This window comes from Equus asinus, chromosome 2, assembly GCF_041296235.1.
Source record: "Equus asinus isolate D_3611 breed Donkey chromosome 2, EquAss-T2T_v2, whole genome shotgun sequence".
Classification (NCBI taxonomy): domain Eukaryota; kingdom Metazoa; phylum Chordata; class Mammalia; order Perissodactyla; family Equidae; genus Equus; species Equus asinus.
In genome coordinates, this window is record NC_091791.1 from 111,262,254 (window position 1) to 111,281,411 (window position 19,158).

Consider the following 19,158-nt stretch of genomic DNA (forward strand, 5'->3'; position numbering starts at 1 on the left):
CGTCATCACAGCATGGGAGTCTGGTGCCCATGGGGTGACCAGCCATCCATTTGCATGGGATGGAGGGGTCTCCTGGAACACGAGACTTTCAGTGCTAAAACCAGGACAGTCCTGGGGACCTCAAGATGGTTGGTTACCTCAAGCACAAACTGGAGTGCTTAGTCCATCCTGGCCACTTCTTAGGAGCTTGACAAAACTGTGGTAGTTTGAGAGAAAGGAGTGGATACCCTTACCTGTATGTAGCCTTTTACCTAAAAAAAAGCCCCAAACCATGAATAGCCGTAGTCTTCCTCTCACACTGAAGTTAACACATGTAATACATGGGAGACGTGGTGGAACATTCCTAAATTCATTCTTTCCTGGGGTGGGGGCTACATCTTTTAAAACACGTTTTAGCTTCTGTGATTCCAAGATATTATCCTCCAAGGAATACAGAAAGGAAGAAGTAACATCAGAACTCAAATTTTTTCCCAAAACTCAGCCTGGATGCTGCAAGTCTGTAGTATTCTGTTACAGCAGCCTGCAAGGCTTAAACAATGGACATTTATTTCTTAGAGTTCTGGAGGTTGGAAGTCCAGGATCAAGGTGCTGGTGGTTTGGCTCCTGGTGGGGGCTCTCTTCCTGGCTTGCAAACGGCCACCTTTTTGCTGTGTCCTCACATGGTGGAGAGAGAGATCATCTCTGTCCTGTCTTATAAGGGCACTAATCCCATTCATGGGGTCCCACCCTCATACTATTACCTCCCAGAGGCCCCACCTCCAAGTACTTTCACACTGGGGATTGGGGCTTCAACATATGAATTTTGAAGGTGCATAAACTGAGTCCTTGGCAGCTCCATGTGGTATATATTTAAAATGCTTATTCCACCATCCACATCGAAACCCGTGGTCTTCAACTAGATAGGTCACTTAATGAGTAGTGACCACATCTCACACTTTTTGCACATTGCCTTCATCCCACAGGATGTCTGGGATGGGTGGGTATGAGCAGTGTGTGTGGTCAGCTGTCATACTCCCGAGGAGGACAAGGGACCCTGCCCCTCTCTACCCTATCACAGGTCTTTTTGGTTTATTTTTCCCATAAATTCTTGAGGCAGCACCCTGCACAAATGAAGCCAGAGTGGTTTTGGGTTTCCTGGTGGCTGCTGGAGTGGAAGGGCACCTGTGCTGCATCTTGCTGCCATCTTAGCATCAGCCTGCAGCCTCTCTGGGCCATGGGCCATGGGATGAGCGGGGAGGAGAAGGAACAGCACTGCCCATGTCACACTCGTACCCTCTGCGTGCTCCGTCCTCGTTCTGGCACCGGATCGCATGGTTGAAAGCATGGAGAAAGGTGTTCAAACCTTCCCACTCTACTTTTCCTTTCTTGAATGACACTGGCCTCTCCCCCAGGAGAGTGAAGAACCCTGTGGACATGAGTGGTCATCCCACTCCACTCTCCCTAGCCCCCACATGTTGAACCCAGGAGAGCAGGGGACCAAGGGCTGTGCCACCTCAAAAGAGAAGCTCCAGGGCGGCAGCCACATTGCTCTGGCCCGAAGTAGAGGCCACAGGAGGAAGCAGCGGGGAGCAAGCGTCCCTCCCCCCGCAGCCCCTCTGTGCTGGCCTCACTCCTGCTCATCTTTCTCCACTCACACCTGCCTCCCCTGACCTCTAGGCCAAGTGAGGTCCATTTCCCACCTGCCCCATTGTCCCGGGCTCTTTCCCTCTGTTTGCTTCAACTAATTAATCCATTATATGTTTAATAGCTAGCGTCATGTTGGATTGCAAGTTCTAAGAAGATGGGGACAGTGTATCTGGTTTATTGTCGTGCCCCCAGTTCTTAACACACGCCTGGTACATAGTGGGCGCTCAACCAAATTCGATGAGTGACTGAGTACACGAGTGACGAGAAGCTTCCCGGGCCCCTGTCCGGGCTTGGAGCAGCCTTCATTGTAAAGACACATACCGACCCCAGCACTTGCGAATTTCCTTTTATTAGCGCTTTATTCTCTATCTCTATTAGCTTCCTATAAGAAAGGGCTTTTTCCAGAATTTTATTGCTCCAAATCTGACTCCAGACCAAGCGAGGGGCTCTCTAAGTACTATCAGATGTCGAGTCCGCTTCCCCACACAGGGAGTTTTGAACTTTGGAAGAGAAGCCTTTCAGACATAGGAAAAGGGTGCTAGGTAAAAAGTGTTGTTGGCAAGCAAAACCACTTACGTAGTAAAGATAAATGCTTTGTAGAAGTACCAGATCACCCTGAAGGGCATCCACTGTTAAAATGTGGCCCACGGGAGGTGTATGGTGTCACTGTCGCATGTTGGAGCAAACAGTCGGTCTTGAAAATCTGTACAATGACTCTTGACTTCCATCTTGTAGATAGAGATTTATACAGCACCCTAAATGTCAGCACCCAGGCATGACCAAAGCCTTCTTTCGGGGTGGGGTGGGGTGGGGGTCTCAGTCCGCTGCGTTGGGCCTGGCCTTCCCCAGCAGTGCGTATGGGGGCACGCTCGTGCAGAATGCCGATTTGGCTCTGGCGGCAGGTCTAGGCTTCACGGCCATGTCGGGAGCCCTACAAACGAGCAGAGACTGGGGTGAGTGTGGCTGCCCTGAGCCCTCTGCATGGTCTCCCCCGGTCTTCACTACTGTGAAGACAAGCCTAGCAGTTGCTGGGCCACATTTCATGAAGGAGCCTCAGCAGAGGAGAGTTGTGGCCCAGGAACAAAAACACAAGGTTGGTTCTCCCGCTTTCTGTTTCCTTGTGGCCATTCTCACTGAGCTGAGACAATCAACTGGTAGCTGGCTCTGCAAAGCAGAACGCAAGCAGAAAGGCTGGGCTGGGGGCCTTGCTGTCTGCTCTTCCCTGTGCTAAAGGGGCCTGGGGCCACATGATCGGCTCTGAGACAGTGCCCCCTACTGGCTGTGTCTGTGCCTGTGGTCCTTCCATGAGCACGGACTTGGCAGTCAGCCCATGGCTCTCAGAGGCACAGGCTCTGGGAGGTGGGGCACCTCCACAGCAGAGCGCAGGGCCTCTGCTCAGTGACTGAGAAAGACGTGGGGCCAGGCCCACAGGCGAAGTCAGAGGGCTCTCCGGCCCCGTCCTGACAGGCACCCCGAGAGTGAAGGGAAGCCCAAGGCAGGGCCCCAGCAGGCCAAGCTAGGGTTCTGTGCCCTGGCCCTCCAGCAGGTGAGATGACCTGCAGAGGCCAGGTCCCAGCATGTGTTTCTGACATTATTCAAAGGCTTATTTCTTCTTACTATCTGGGCAAGGGAGATATTTTACGACTGGGTTTTCAAAGGAACTGGTTTTGCATAGTTTATGGGTTATGGGAAGTCAGTTAGTAAAACTTTCCATGGAAAGTTCCACAGAACCTAACAGAAGGAGCTTTCTCTGAGATTCTGAATGGCAAAGGAAACAGTGTGAGGGGGAGCCAACTCACTTGCACAGGATGTCCATGGTGTGCTGGGTAGCCAGAGTCCTCTTGTCCTGTGGTCCATATAAGAGAGTCTGAATCCGAAGACACTGCAGAACACCAAGTAGTAGTCATGAGGTTATAAAAATGTCACTGAGAATATTCTGTGGGAAAATCAAGGCTCCCTTGAATGAGAGAAAGAATACTGCGTTCTTAGACCGCGCGTCTATGACGCAGTTCGTGTGTTCTCGGGGATCCTCCTAGCGACAGTCTGACCTTCAATTTGGATGCTCTGAGGGGTCCAGGAACAAATGTAGAGTTTTAGCACTATTTTACAGAACTCTCTGTATTTAAAAATATGTTTAAAGTAGTATTTTTAGAAAATAAAAGCAAAAACATTGGTATTGACCAGAGGATGGTCTTTCATTTCCATTTTTAAATGACCCTTGCTACACTCAGCCCAGAAAAGTTGTTTTTAATGGTTTTGTTTTTTGGTAAACAAATGCTTTATCCTATATGGGCTTTCTATATTCATTACTACACAGAAATTTCTTAGGAATTAATTTATTTAGGAGTTAAATATTTAGCTTATGTATTATCCAGGGCTAGCTTTGGCTTGTTTTCTCCCTTCTGCTTAATTCTTCTGCCATTTTTGCTTGTACCAGACCAGAGGAAACTCAAGGGAAGAATAAAGATGAAAGGGGTGCCCAAAATGGTCAAAATAATGTTGAACAGGAATGAGGTGGAAGAATTTGCTTTACTAGATGTCAACACCTTTTATAAAACTATAGTAATTAAGACATTATGGTTTTCATGCAGAGATAGACACAAAGACCAGTGGAACATGGCAGAGAGCCCAATACTTGATAGATGACAGAAGTGGCCCTGAAGGCTCTGTGAGGAACAGCTGAACAGTCAATAAATGAAACTGGGACTACTGGTTTTCCAAATGGAAGAAAATAGATCCCTACTCTATACCAAACACAAAAATTAGTCCCAGACAGATTGAGGGACTAAATGTGAAATGAAAACTTGGAACTTTTAGATGAAAATATTGGAGAATATCTTTGAGATCTTGAGGTAGGGAAATATTTCTTAGAAAGATCCAGATGAGCCAAAAGTAAAGGATTGGTAAAATTTAACTATATTAAAATTCAAAATATCTGTGCACCAAAATTCACCTTAAGAAAAGTACAAAGACAAACCAGACTGAGGGAAGACATTCACACAAGACTGAGAAAGGATTAGCATTCAGAATAAGGTAATAAGAACAACCTACCAAAAGAAAATGATCAAAAGATATAAACAGATTATTCAAAGAAATTGAAAACTAAATGGCTGACAAACATGCCTAAAGTCACTAGTAACCAAAAATGCAAACTAAAACTTCAGTGAGATTGCCCCTTCACCTATCAAATTGTGAAAATTATAGTCTGATAATGATAATACCAAGCTTTATTGAAGACATGAGGCAATGAGAACTCTTTTATATATTGATAGTGGGTGTGAAAATTGGCACAAGCACTTCGTAGAACAATTTCTAATACTTATAATGGATAAGTAAATTGTGATATATATATATATATATAGATATATATGTATGTATTGTATGATATCATACAAATTTTTGATGTGTGTATCCAATAGACGAATCTCATGATTATAAAGTAGAAAAAAGCAAATTGCAGTTGAATGCATATTATATATAATTTATATGAAGCTTAAAAAACATGTAAAACAAAACCACAGTAAAATAATAAAGAAAACATGGGAATGCTATCAAATTCAGGATAGTAGTTAACTGGAGATGGGATGGGGAAGGTTATAGAGGGGACTTCAACTGTATGGGTCACATTTTATTCCTCATATTGAATAGTGAGCTCACATGTGTTTGTTATATTCTTCATACTTTTCTGCATATCTGAAATATTTCATAACATATTTTTATTTTTATTTATTTATTTATATTTTGGTGAGGAAGATTGGCCCTGAGCTAACAGATGTTGCCAATCTTCTTCTTTTTGCATGAGAAAGATTGTCTCTGAGCTAACATCTGTGCCTCATCTAAATCTTCCTCTCTTTTGTATATGGGATGCCGCCACAGCATGGCTTGATGAGTGGTCCCCACCTCGGATCTGAACCCACGAACCCTGGGCCGCTGAAGCGGAGCGCTTAACTACTATGCCACCGGGCTGGCTCCCCATAATATATTTTTAAAAGACTGCGTTAGTTTTTCTCCATGGTAACAGCTTGAGTCACAAAGAGTGTGAGGGTTTGGGGACTTCACACTGAAGACTGTGTTCATTCTGGTCTGCCCGCTGTTTTTCGGTCTTCAAGAAAACTAAAATGCAAGCAGCCAAAATGCTTTGTCTTTATGAGCTGTGGAAAATATCAAAACCATCTGAAGGTTTGGTTCAATCTGAGGAATTGAGGATGTGGTTCTGGAAACTGAGAAATGTGGTTTGTCTTTTGGAAGAAAGAAATGTTATTAGATAAAAATATGACAGGATTTTTTTAAATAACAAAATACTCACTGTTTCTTAGTTGAATTACATAACATCAAGAAGTAGTAAAGTTCGTCTGTTACTCTATTTAGTATATAATCCAAATTCTGCAAAGGCAAGGCTCCTAGCCCCTCCACCCAGCAAGCCCCAGCCTGTCTGAATCCGCACTGGGGCCCTGGCCTAGGCTGGCCAACGTGCTACTCATTCCGTGGGTTTGAGCAGGATTGCTTTACTCCATGGATAGATTGTTGTGACTTTGGAAGTTTAAGAACCTTGAGAAAGTTCTGTGTTGCTTTGAGGTGAAGGAGATGGGGCCGGGTTTCTGACACCCATGACATTGATGTCAAGTCTTTCAGCACTCCCTCTTGGCGCACAGCTATGGAACCTGGGTATGTCTCCCTGTCTCCTTGTTAACGTGGTACAGCGTACTCCACACAGGCTGGCCGAGGAGGCGCTCAGAAAGCAAGAAGCAAGCGTGCTTTCCCCTCATTCCTGCTAGTCAGTGAGAGCCCTCTCTCCGGGCTCACACTCCTTGCCAGAACAGACTCCATTTTCTCCCACATGGCCAGAAATGCCTCCATTCAGTGTAAAAGATCAGGTCTAATTCGACACCTACCCTAACTTCCCTGTTTACATATTTCAGCTCAAAATGAGTTCCAATGCAGCTCATTTTGAGACGAGCTGATGTCAATGTGCTTTGGAGTTAATACATTCACTGTGGCATTAGAATTTTACTGACATTATCACAATTATTTGAGACAGTCTAGGGTCTCAGTTCGCCTTGCCTTAACAGATGGCCTCCAAGATCTAAAGCTTGGAGGAATTTCCAAGGAATTTCTAAGATGGAGAAATTTCCATCCTACCCCTTTGTTTGTTGAAGCAGCTTCTCTCTGGTCCCTCATTCTCTAGGGAAAGAGACACTATTAGCTGAATATTCACAGATTCCTGAGAAGAATGACATGACAATTGACAGCGCTTATATGAATTCTCACTGGTTCTATTAACCACCTCTATTCCAGACCTTGTCTGATCATCTTCACTAGAGCATTCTGTTCACAGACGGGGTTGGGCAAAGTGACTCTGTTCAATAATCAAGCCCAGAGGGAGGTGAGCCCCACCCCATCCTACCCCCAGACCTCAGTTAAGATTCTTCTATTCCTGGTATTAAGAGATTTTTTTTTAAAGGCTACTTACTGTCACTAAAGAGATTTGCCCAAAATTCTAGCTGAAGTGAGAAGAGATGTACAGTAAAGGGATGTCACCTAGGAGAGGGAAGCAGCTCCTCTGCTCTCCCTAATCCCTTTTATGATGACAGCACCTGGGGCAGCCCCACCGGGCACCAAGTCAGGGAAAAATGGTTCATCCACTAACTGAAATCATCTTCAAGAGCTGCCTTTTTAAAATAGCAAAATAACCCATTACTGACTTTCACCAGAAAATGTTTACATAGCTGTCTAACTATGTAAGAAAGCCAAATTGAATTTTTCAGTGTTTGCTGCTCTTAGCTAAATTTGCTTACTCATTTTTGTGTGAAGTAGGTATTTTCCTTCTTTTGTTAAAAACCTAGACATTGACAGAGAGAATCAATAAATGTTGATTGAACCCACTGGAGCCAGGCATTGTAAACATGTCCCTGAGCTAAGCCAAGAACTCCTCAGACCTTGACAGCCGAACCTTCTCCATCATAAACAAAGCTTTTCTGTGTTCTCCAGTCTTCCAAGGAGGACAGTGCCCTCCTGTTTGAAACCAGCCTCCAAACAGTGTTTCTCACTTTTCTTTAAGCAGACAAAAAACCTGAAATTTTGAGTATCAGTGAATTTTCGGAGCCATTATGTTGCTGTCATTCTCTTTGATTTTCTCTGCAGGGGATGGGAGAAATCACTTGTGTTTCTGTTATTCCTTAAATACCAAACAAGGAGCTTTCCACCCCCTGCAGGAAGACAAAAGGGAACACCCGCTTTTACAGTAGCCGCCAAGCTGTCCCTAAGGGGGCCACGTTTGTCTTGCTCACCTTTGTGTCCTGGAGCCTTGCACAGTCCCTGGCACGTAAGTAGGTGCAATATTTGCTAAGTGAATGAATGATTCAACAAGTGAACAAACAGATCAACTGAGGAAATTCTTTTTTTTTTTTAAGTTTTTTAAAAATTTTTTGTTCTTCTCCCCAAAGCGCCCTGATACGTAGTTGTATATTTTTAGTTGTGGGTCCTTCTAGTTGTGGCATGTGGGACACCGCCTCAGCGTGGCTTATTGAGGAGAGCCATGTCCACACCCAGGATCCGAACCAGCAAAACCCTGAGCCGCGGCAGCAGAGCGCAAGAACTTAACCACTCAGCCACGGGGCCGGCCCCATCAACTGAGGAAATTCTTATATGGAGCCTTAAGACATGGTCGCAGCCCAGGGTTCCAGGGACAGGTCAGCCCCAGAACCCCGTGGTAAGGAAGCCCGCTGTGGGTGCAGTGTTACCACCCTTCACCATCGTGATGTGGGCAAGGGCAGTAGCAGGAGGAGTACAGTGACCGTGGGCTGCCTTCTCTCAGGAGTCATTCCTAAAGCCAGGGTGGTTAAGACACCATCTTAAGCATTTGAGTGAACTTTTAAAGTTGTTTTTGACATGACTTTGAGTTTTGAAAGCTAGGTTTCTAAGGAGCCCAGGAGCCAAGGAAGCTGGGATAGGAGCCACGAGTTTGCTGTCTTCCCAGCTACAGCCTACCTCTGTGCCCCAGAGTCTTACCCTTCCCTGTGTGGACCTGGGGGAAGTGGCTCAGTGGCAGCTATGATGTGGAGGTTAGCCAACTCAGTATATTCTGGCTTCAGAAAAGCACAACAGTTAAATACCCAAACTCACAAGGAAGCGTATTTCCTGGTTTGGGGGCGGGGTGTGTGCTATTTCTGAAAATCTGTTACACAGGGCCATTTATTTATAAAGCAGCTCTTTAGAAGTGGACTGGGGGTGCCCTGGCCGTCCCTTCCTCTCTCAACTTCCAGCCTTAGGTCCTGGAATCGCATCATAATTTCTATCGGGGAATTTCAGACAGTGAAACTGCTGATGGAATACAGCCTATTTGCTAACAGGCAGGGCGACCAGGGCGGTTTCAGTGCCAGGCTACATGACCCAACAATGGAAAACTGAGAAAGACATACTTTTTCATGCCTGGTAAGGGTCTGTGCCAGCTTGTCATGCTATTATGTGTATTTTGTCTTTATATGAAATGATAAACAAAGCCAGAGAAAGGTAAATTGTCTTCAACTATGCTAACGCTCAGGATCTGAAATCACTACTCTTCTTTACACGTTATCTGATGCTAGAGTGTGTCCGCGGAGGAGAAGTTACCCAGGACCTCATGAACTGTCTTCTGTTTTCATGTCAATTCTCAAGGCTAGTATTTAAAAAAAAAAACTACATCAAAGTGTGAAATGTCTTAAATGTATAGAAAAACACAAATATACTTTCATTTTCTAATCTTTACAAGGCAGGCAGAAATGATTACTTAAATGACAAACCTGGGGCACTGAAAGGACAAACCCAAACACAAGTCATCAGATAGCATTTTCCCCCAGAAACAGGTCATGTGCGGGTGGGGCTGCGTTTTCGCGAGCCGCTCAGAAACCAGCCTCGTGCTCCCTGGACCTGCATCTCCCACCATACCCACTCCTTCCTGCAGCAGGTGTTTCCTGAGGACCTGCAATAGGCCAGCGCTGTGCCCACTTCAGTGACGGAGGAGAGAATGGGCCTTGCTCTCAGGGGGTTTCCAATGTTAGCAGGGAGCCACGTATTTAAAAATATGTAAATAAACATGTCATAACAACTCACGATAAGAGCTATGGAAAGGAGAAAAGAACATGTGGCTGTGAAAGAAGAAAAGGGGTGTCAGTGGGGTAGAGGGTTCTTGGGTCTGTGAAGGCCTTTCTGAGGTGACATTCGAGTTGAGACCTGCAGGATGAGGAATCAGCCAGGTGAAGGGCACCAGGTTGTGGGGAGGTAGGGTGGGGGGGCGTCCTGGGCAAGAGGAATGGGAAGTGGTTGAGGGAGCACACCATGCATCCGTCTTTCTCTCTCTCTCACATACACACATGCACATGCCTACACACACACAGACACACACACACACACACACACACACACACACACAGAGCTCCCTTATCTGGAGGGCCACATATCTGAGACCTGAGGATTGCCGCACAGGTGGGTAGGAAGCCTCCCATGAGAGAAGGACAGGTAAGGTGGCACCAGGGGCGCAGGACGAGGAGGGAAATGGGGGATAAGGGAGAGAGGCAGGGAAGCCCAGGCGCTGCAACTCGCACGGCTCCTCAGAGCGGCCCTGTTCGGAAAGCTCTCCCAGGTATCTACTGAGTGCCAGCCTCGGACGCCTGGAGGTCATCCTCACCGTCTCCCTCACTCCTCACCTCTGAGTTGCCAAGTGTTGTGGGCTCTATATCCTTATCGACATCCCTCGACTCCCCCACGACTTTGCTCCATCCCCGGGCCACTGTCTTGGAGCAAGCTACCATCATCTTTCTCCAGGGCAACTGCAACACAAATATTTAGAAAACAGAAGCATCAGCAGGACATGCGATTGAGAGGACTCCTGCTGGGTCCCCACATAGAGATTAAGGCTTCTTTTTTAAAGCAGACAGGCAGCTTCTCATATAAGAGCTGGACTTGCCTATTTCTGAGGCAGATAGAGCAAGGGATCTAGACCCTCTTAAAGCCGAGACTTTTGAGCAGCCTTTTCTGGGCCCACTTCCCTCATGAGATGTAGCTCAGCCGTCTGGCTCAGTCCTCGCTGAGTTGGTGCAGTCCGCACCAGCCATTCCTGACCGTCACTCTCTCTACTTGTTTAAGGTCACGCTGCGTTTCTGCAGGAGGAGATTTTTGCCTGTTCCTCCGTCCCTGGCCATCCCCTGTAAACTCAGGGTTCTGCCTCCAGCGCAGCTCCAACAAATCAGCAGACAGTCTCAGGCCAGGACGGTCTGCCAGACTCACGGTTCTGCACCTTCCAGACCTTGATGCCAATTTAGGGACTTCTAAGGCATTGTGCACTCACCGAGCCACAGTGAGAGTTCTGACGTTGGAGGAGCTCTCCACAGCAGATGCAGCCTTGGCCATGGGCAGTCTGTGTACACTACCTATCTGTGTTCTTTAAGAGACAGCAAAGGTGGGGGGCGCTGCGTGGGCTGCCGTGGTCAGGGGGCCTGACCCCAAGGAGAGCAGCTCTTCCTGGCAGCTGATGAAAGCAAGGCGGTCTGTGGCCAGGAGCCCTGGAATTCTCATTTCCATCCACCTGTAGCAGGCAAGGTGGGCTCCACCTTTTCCCCACAGAAGGTTAGGAATGGATGACCTTGATCCCTTTAACCATCAGCTCTCATTCTTATACCACAGCAACTGATACACAAAAATCAAGTAAGGAGTGCTTGAAGCATCATTAAGCACACTTCTCAACCCAAGGGCAGGATTTTTTTTATATGAAATTAATGTGATTATGACCTTCCTCTTTTTCAGAAGATTTGAAGTGGACTGCTGTAGCCCAACAGTGGGTCAGTCAAAGACAGTTAGAAAAATCAGGATCAAGGACAAGTAAGACTCTATACATGAAAACAGTGTAGGCTAACACAGGGCTCTGCGGGGACTCCAGACTTGGCTCTGGATTTCCTGGTATCCAGGGCAACCATACATGGGAAAACACCATGTATGCTAAAGGGAAAGAAAAACCAAGTGGGCACTGATAGCACCACAGGACATGAACTGTGTATAAAGTATGGCCCTATCAGAAGGCTCTGTGTGTTTGGCTGGTTGAAGGAATGGCTGGAATACAGCCAAAGACCTGACAGTCGGTTCTCATGGTTGTGTCTTAACCCATCACCACCTAAGACCCTCCCAGGGTTGGCTTTCTCACCTACAATCTATAAATGAAAACCATTTTCCCTCGCCTTTCTTCAAATGATTCATTTTAGTAGGCTTTGGATTTCTTTCAGAAAGAGGTCACATAAAATTATGTTGTTCTTTTATGGAAATGTTTACTGTTCGCAGCTATAAAGTAGTCGGGTCTTGGACCGAACCCTGAGGATGACAGTATCTAATAAGGAGGCAAGACCGAGACGGGACCCAATTCCAACTGCGCACTGTAACTGGGCCCAGGATTAGGCCTGAGATGCTACTGACCTAGGAAACAGTCTTCGCAAATTCTTTTTGGCAGCCTTTCACCTCGAAGAAAATCTTGGCAACGATGCCCATCCTAGAATCAAACCAGGTCTCTATGTTGCAAAAGCATGTGAACTTTTGCTGTGGAAATTTCCATCTGGAGCCAGCAGAATTCTCCAATTTTCCCCTGAAGGCAGATGCCTTTGAAAGACAGATCAATAATATGGTTTTCTTCTTAGTAATCCAATTCCACTGTCTGCTTTGTCTCTCGTGCCTTCCTGTTTTTCATGCCCGCAGGGCCATGCATGGGCCATTCAGCACAGGAGGGCACATCTGGAGAGGCCAGTAGTCAATGGAGCCCTGCTCCGGAGTTGAAAACTGGGGGGATGCAGCTGTTGTTGTGATAAAAACAAGAGCAGCACTTGGCTGGTAGCTTTAAAAAGCTGCTGCTGGCTCCGCAGAGCCCAGTGCTAAATACGGCATTTGAGAAAGTCCAGTTCAGCAGCAGATGTGAAAGGCAGGTTTCAAGCCCTGTGTGTGCCGTGGTGTTCATGGAGTGGCCGGCCCTGTCCTCAGCTGGGTACCCAGCGAGCAGTGGAATGAGGACTGCATGTCCCACAGCATGCACAACCTACAGAGATGTCAGATTCAACCCTTTCCTCTCTGATCCCAGCAAATGGCCAGAAAGCTTTAAATGTCAAAGCCGTTGTTTTCAGGATTGATGGTTAATGAGGCCAAAGGAAAGGAAAAAATGTCACCAACTTCCACTACAGGTTTCAGGGATGATGAAACCTGAGAGTTTCTTGAAGCTGAGCTGATGTTCAGCCCCTTGGGTGGGGGTGTGGCCCAGAGCAGTGATTTGCAACTTCCCCCCTAGAAGGTGAAATTCAGATCCCTGGGCTCCTGGACCCCTGCCCCAGGCTCTGGTTCAGAAGGCGACCCTGAGGCAGGGGGTTGAAGACCCCTGCTTGGTGCACCACTGGCATAAAGGAAAGAGGGGGGCTTTACTTAAGGGTAACCTGCCCGTAGACAATTTATGGCACTTCTAAGAGCCTCAGGCCCCTGTCTGTAAAACAGGGCTCGTAAGGTCCACCCTGCAGGTTGCTGACGGGATTAGGGATGATTATGAGCACCCCCTGTCAGCAGTGAGCCTGGCGTGGAGCATGAGGTCCGTAGTGGTGCCAGCCAGGCCCCATGGGAGCCAGCACGGAGCACATATGAAGGTTTGTGTGGCCCCTGCTCAAGTTTCCTGCGCTTCTGCTAACATCTCCCACCCTCCCTCATTCCTGGGGTCCCTCCCCTGCCTGGAGTTGAGTGGCTAGGCTGAACCCTTGGGAGAGTTTTTCCATATTTCATCTACCCTTCTCAGGGGAGAAAAGAGGAAAGGGAAGGAAAGCGGAGATTCCCAAGGGCAGGCAGCTCCCTTCTCCTCCCTCAGGTGCTCCTCAGTGGCCTGCACTGGGGCAAGGCTGGCGCTTCTCCAAGCAGCCCCACTCCCCTCGCCTCATTCCCTCCTCAGAGCAGCTGTGGAAGGGAAGGGGGCTTGGAGATGCTGTTACCTCCATTTTACAGATGAGAAGACTGAGGCCTCTTGCCTCAGTTCTCGGGGCACTCCATTGCATTCTCCACACTATCCTGACGGTGATTTAGAAAAAAACAAACTCCAAATCCAAAGTACAAATATAGACCTGTTGTGCCCTGCTTAAAATTCCCTCAGCAGCTCGCAGCTGCTTAGAGCGAGGTTTGGAAAACATTTTCTGCAAAAGACCAGATAGTAAATATTGTAGACTTTGCAGGCCAAGAGGCAAAAATTGAGGCCACTCTGTAGGTAAGTACCATGAACTTATGTAACAAGAGAGAAAACAAATTTCCACAAACTTTTATAGATGAAATTCAAAATATAACAATAATGATGAGTGCAGTTTTTTTTGTAATCTAGTTCTACTAAAGAGAAGAATGGATTTCCTTTTCAGAGGAGGGGGATAACATTTCACTCAGTTGGGTTCAAAGTTAGTGTTCCCCACCATCAAATCAATATGTGATCATCTGTAAAATGAGTACAGATTTTATGATCTGTAAAGACAGTTTCTAACTTGGGGCCATACAAAAACAGGCAGTGGGTTCGACTGGCCTGCAGGCCGCCATTTGGGACCCTTGTTTAAAGGATGAAGTCTCAGCCCCTTAGCTTGGCCAACACGGCTGCAGGGACTTGCCCCTATGTCCTTCCCAGGTGCTCCCCCAACAGATAGTCAGCCCCAACTGCTTTGTGCTTCTTAAACGGGCTTTGCTCTCTCACCCCTGAGCCCCCTCTTCATCCCCTTTCCAACCTGGGCAATCCCGTCTCTGGCTATCCTCTTTTTCAGGACTACTTATCTAGACACCTTCCCTAAACCCTTTCCCTCCCATAGATCCCAGTAGGGACCTGTAGCACAGACCTTAGCACATAATGTCGATGTTTGCAGTCTGTAATTCCCACGCTGGCCTGAGACACTCCTACGGGAAGGGGCTGCTACATGCCTATTGTACTCACTGCATATGCTCCAAAAATAGGGAGGGGCTCTAGTGACCCTGTCTGAGGTCTTCTGACTATGGGACTATGTTTCCTGTACCACCTCCATCCCAGGGATCCCACTGCCTTAGAGCCACCATGTTCTTACACCCTACCACACCCCTGGCCTTAGCTGACTGATCCAGGGTGGGCAGCAGATTCAAGCCAGGCCTATCAGCCTTTCCCTGAGAGCTTTCAAGCTGTGATTGAGAAAAGGCATGGGGGTAGGAAGTAAAATTCTGGAGGGCTGGCAGCCATGATCTCCATCTCGAGGGGAGACACTGCCACGAGAGAGGAGGAGGAGGATGTGCAGAGAGAAGCAGGCAGATGCTGCTTTATACCTGAGCTAGTTTGAGTTGTATTCCCTCAGCGGCAACCCAAAAACTCCTACTATCCTGATCTTGGCATTCTCCCCACTGTGCCACTGGTTTCTAAACCTCTTTAAAGCATAGGAAGCCCCTGTTCAAACAAAATCTTACTCGGAAGCCTAAAATGTTAAATAGATGGAGTGTAGAATAGACTGCCCAATATGGACTGCCCGACAACTCCTAGTTTGGCAATCAAGGCTGAGACACTCATCCTTTCAGCCTCAGTTTCCCTCTTTGTAAAAAACAGAGAGTAGAGGTACCCAACTCTTAGGGTTGCTGCAGTGTTTAAATAGGTTAAATATTTGTACATATGTAAATCATTTAACACAGAGTCAGGGATATAAGAATCACTCAATAGGCATTAGCTATTATTATATGGAAATAGGTGATGGAGCAAAACAGCAACTGCCATCTTCAGCTTCTCTTCTCACCTCTTCTTTCACCATAAAGTCTTTGACACGTGTAATGTTTAAATTACCTGAAATGATTGCTTTTATATATATCTTCTTGGCTAGACTGAAAAGTCTCACAAAGACAAGAAGCATATTTGTCTTGGTCATTGTTTTTTCCCAGGTCTGCCTAGCACAGTAACTGGCCCCTAGAAGGTGCCTAATGACTATTTGCTGACTAGCTAATAATAGACATATGTGTTATCTCATTTAAAAATAGGCACCACACATGGTGCCTTTTGCAGCAGAATCAGAAAAGTCATAAGAAGAGAAAAAGGCTTGACTCATGGGACAGCCTACTCAGAACTGAAGTTAATTCTTTTGGGTCTAGTCAGTTATATTACTTAGAGATTCTCAGGTTTTCCCCATTTTAAAACCAATTAAGGTAATAAAAACTCAACATGACAGAACTTATGAGATACATTGAAAGCAACAATATGAGGCTAAACACTTAGCCTAAAACACTTAAATTAATAAAAATGAAAACAAATGAGTTAAATTCCAAACTCAAAATGATAGAAAAAGAGTCCAACAAAGTAAAACAAAATAAGTCACAAGGAAAGAAATAATAAAGATAAAATCAGAAATTATGAATTAGAGAATAGGAAGTCAAGTAACCTATGGAATTAAAATCCTGGTTCTTTGGGAAAATTAACAAAACAGACAAACAACTAACTCAGTGAAGAAAAAAGTGAGAAAATCCAAACATAAAATTAAGAAATTACAATGGGAAAATAATTATTAAAAAAGTAGAAATTTTTAAAATTCATAAGCCTACTTTGAAAGTATGCAAATCAATCTGAAAATATAAGTGAGACAGATAATTTCCTAGAAAAATACAGTTTACCAAAATGACTCCATTAAAGATAGAAAGCTTCAACAGACCAATTTTTTGTAGAAGAAATAGAGAAAATTGTCAAGGAATTTACCCACAAAAAAGCACCAGGACTAAAGAGTTTCACAGGAGGTACAAACCTTCAAAGACTAGATAGTTTTAATGCTGCAAAAATTCTTTCAGTGCATAGAAAATAAAAGTAAACTTCCAAATTATTTTTATGAAGCAAATATAACATTGATACTTAAATAAACATCACTTACAAAAGTCCTAAAATAAATATTAGCAAACAGAATCAACATCATGTTAAGAAAATAATTCAATATGACTAAGGGGATTTATTCCAGGATTGCACGTTTGGTTCAATGATATAATAAAAGAACTCCATATTAAATGATTTAAAAAGAATCATCTGATTATCTCCATTGATGCTGAAAAAGGCTTTGATAAAATCCAACACTTATTTTTAATTAAAAAAAACTCAAGAAAATAGAAATTGATAGATACTTCCTTAACTTGATAAAATACATAAACTTTAGTCTTAAAGCCAGCATCTACTAAATGAAGAATGACTAGAGGCATTTCCACTAAAATCAGGAACAAGGCAAAGATGCCTATTATCTCACTACTATTTATTACTGTAATGGAAGTATGAGCCAATGCAATTAGATAAGAGAAATCAGTTAGAGTCATAAGAATTAGAAAACAAAAAGTAAAACTATTCTCAGATGATCTAAAAGTATACTTGAAAGACCTGAGAGAATCAATACTCAAATTAACTAAAGCAAGAAAAGAATTAAGCAAGCTAGCAGAATATGAAATTAACGTAGAGAAACCTATAGTCTTCATATATATAAAAATAACTAATCAAAAGATTAATAGTGGATAAAACTCCATTTACAATAGTATTAAAGAAGATAAAATGCTTAGAGGTCAGTCTAATAAGAAATGTGCAAAACCTATATAAGGTACATTTTTAAATGTGCTTGAATGATACGAAAGTAGATATGAACAAATATAAAGACATCCCTTGTTCTTGGGTAAAATGACTCAAGATCAGAAAGATATCAGTTTTCCAGTTCATTTACAAATAATACAATCCTCCTATGGAACTAGACAAGTTGATACTAAAATTTACGTGAAAAATAAACAGGGAAGAAGATCTAAAAAACCTGACATTCTAGAGGGAGAAAAACCATGAAGGGCACCTAGTCCCGCCAGATATTAAATCATGCTATGAATCTCTATAATTAAAACAATGAGGTCCTGACATTTGAATAAGCAAAGAGATCAGAGGAATAGAACAGAAATCCAGAAATAGACTCAAGTACATATGGAACTGTAGTACATGATGAAGATGTTATCTCAAATCACAGGAGCATAGACAGGATCTTTAGTGAAATGGTGCTGGACAATTGGGTAGGCATTTGGAGAAAAGATAACATTAGATCCATACTTCACACCATCCACACAAATAAACTCCAAATTTAAAAAGAAATAAATACAAAAGTACTAGAAGAACACACAGAAGAATTCCTGTAGAAACTGGGTGTACAGAAAGAGAGCACAACAAAATAAAAGACTGATAAACTACACTACATAAAAATTAAAAATTATTTGTATGGTAAAAAATAATTGATAATTCATTTGAAAATATAAGTGTATAGGATGACTATTATATTTTTTACCCAAAAACTGTTAGGTTAGATTAACTGTAAAAGTGATATCATCTTGGATGTCAGTGACATGGCGGAGTGAGCTTGCCTGGGACTCTCTCCCCTCTAAATTACAAACAAAAGGAGCAACTGAATTCCAACCAAAAAATCCTAATAACACAGAGATCGTCAGACACCCACAGCAGCCAAACAACGGAGGGCAGAGAGGCTAGAGCCATCCTCAGAGGAGCTGGAATGGGGTAAGAGAGAACTTTTCTCCCTCCCCTAGAGACTGGGATCGCTGCCACGGGTGAGGGAAGGAGCAGGGGAGGGGCCACGCATCCCCGGGATCGTCCAGGCCTCCTACAAACCTGTGGAGCGGAAACTCTCTAACGGGAAAGCTTTCGCATGGGGGGACCCAATCAAGCCAAGGCCCCAGGACAACAGAGAGCGAGAGCTGATTGGAATCCAGGTCTGCACGTGAGAGAAAATGCCCCTCCACCCCCAACCTGCGCTGAGTGCCACCATTGTGGCAGAAGGTGGAGGGCTCACAACGCGTGGCTCTTGACCCCTATCTTGTGGCGACAGGCTGTAACTGTAACTGAATAATAGCATTATGTGCAAAAACCACTCCTCTACCATTCAGCAATTTATAAAAGCTCCAGTCCAAAAGGAAAACAATAAGAACACAGAATTATGTCCTGAGGACTTGGAAATAGGGAAACTAAGTGAAAATGAGTTCAGAATAGCTATCATCAAAATACTCAATGAGGTAAAGGGAAATATAGAGAAACAAGTCAATGAGTTCTGGAGTTACTTCACAAAAGAGATTGAAACTATAAAGAAGAATCAATCAGAAATACTAGAGATGAAAAATACAATGGATCAGATAAAACAGAATACGGATTCCCTGAATGCCCATGTAGACACCATAGAGGAGCAAATTAGCATAATCGAAGATAGACAGGCTGAATGGCTCCAGAAAGAGGAAGAAAGAGAACTAAGAATTAAAAAAACTGAAGAAAATCTCAGAGAAATAGCTGACTCAATGAGAAAATGCAACTTAAGAATCATAGCAATACCTGAGGGCGTGGAAAAGGAAAATGGAGCAGAAAGTGTGCTCAATAACATGATAGCAGAGAACTTCCCAAATCTAGGGATTGAGAGAGAAATGTGTGTGCAGGAAGCTTTCAGATCTCCTAGATTTTTTCAATGTAAAAAGACCTACTTCAAGGCATATAGTAGTAAAAATGGCAAAAAT

General features: G+C 44.5%; 1 protein-coding gene across 6 annotated transcripts in view; it reads right to left on the reverse strand.

The window, feature by feature from the left end:
• Positions 1-1,782: 1,782 nt before the first annotated feature.
• The window catches only part of TTC23 (tetratricopeptide repeat domain 23), a 99,559-nt gene continuing 82,183 nt past the window's right edge, over positions 1,783-19,158 (reverse strand). For 2 of the 6 annotated variants that reach the window (XR_011497657.1, XM_070496223.1), the window contains exons 10-12: positions 10,308-10,430; positions 3,426-3,508; positions 1,956-2,557 (exon numbers count right to left, since the gene is read on the reverse strand). Coding sequence is in view for 4 of the 6 variants with exons in the window: in XM_070496223.1 (XP_070352324.1) it covers positions 2,443-2,557; positions 3,426-3,508; positions 10,308-10,430 (321 nt within the window). In the remaining 2 variants the exon portion in view is untranslated. Of the gene's footprint in view, positions 2,558-3,425; positions 3,509-10,307; positions 10,431-19,158 lie in introns of all 6 variants that reach the window. The other 4 variants (XM_070496215.1, XM_070496228.1, XM_070496238.1 and 1 more) reach the window with 4 other exon arrangements.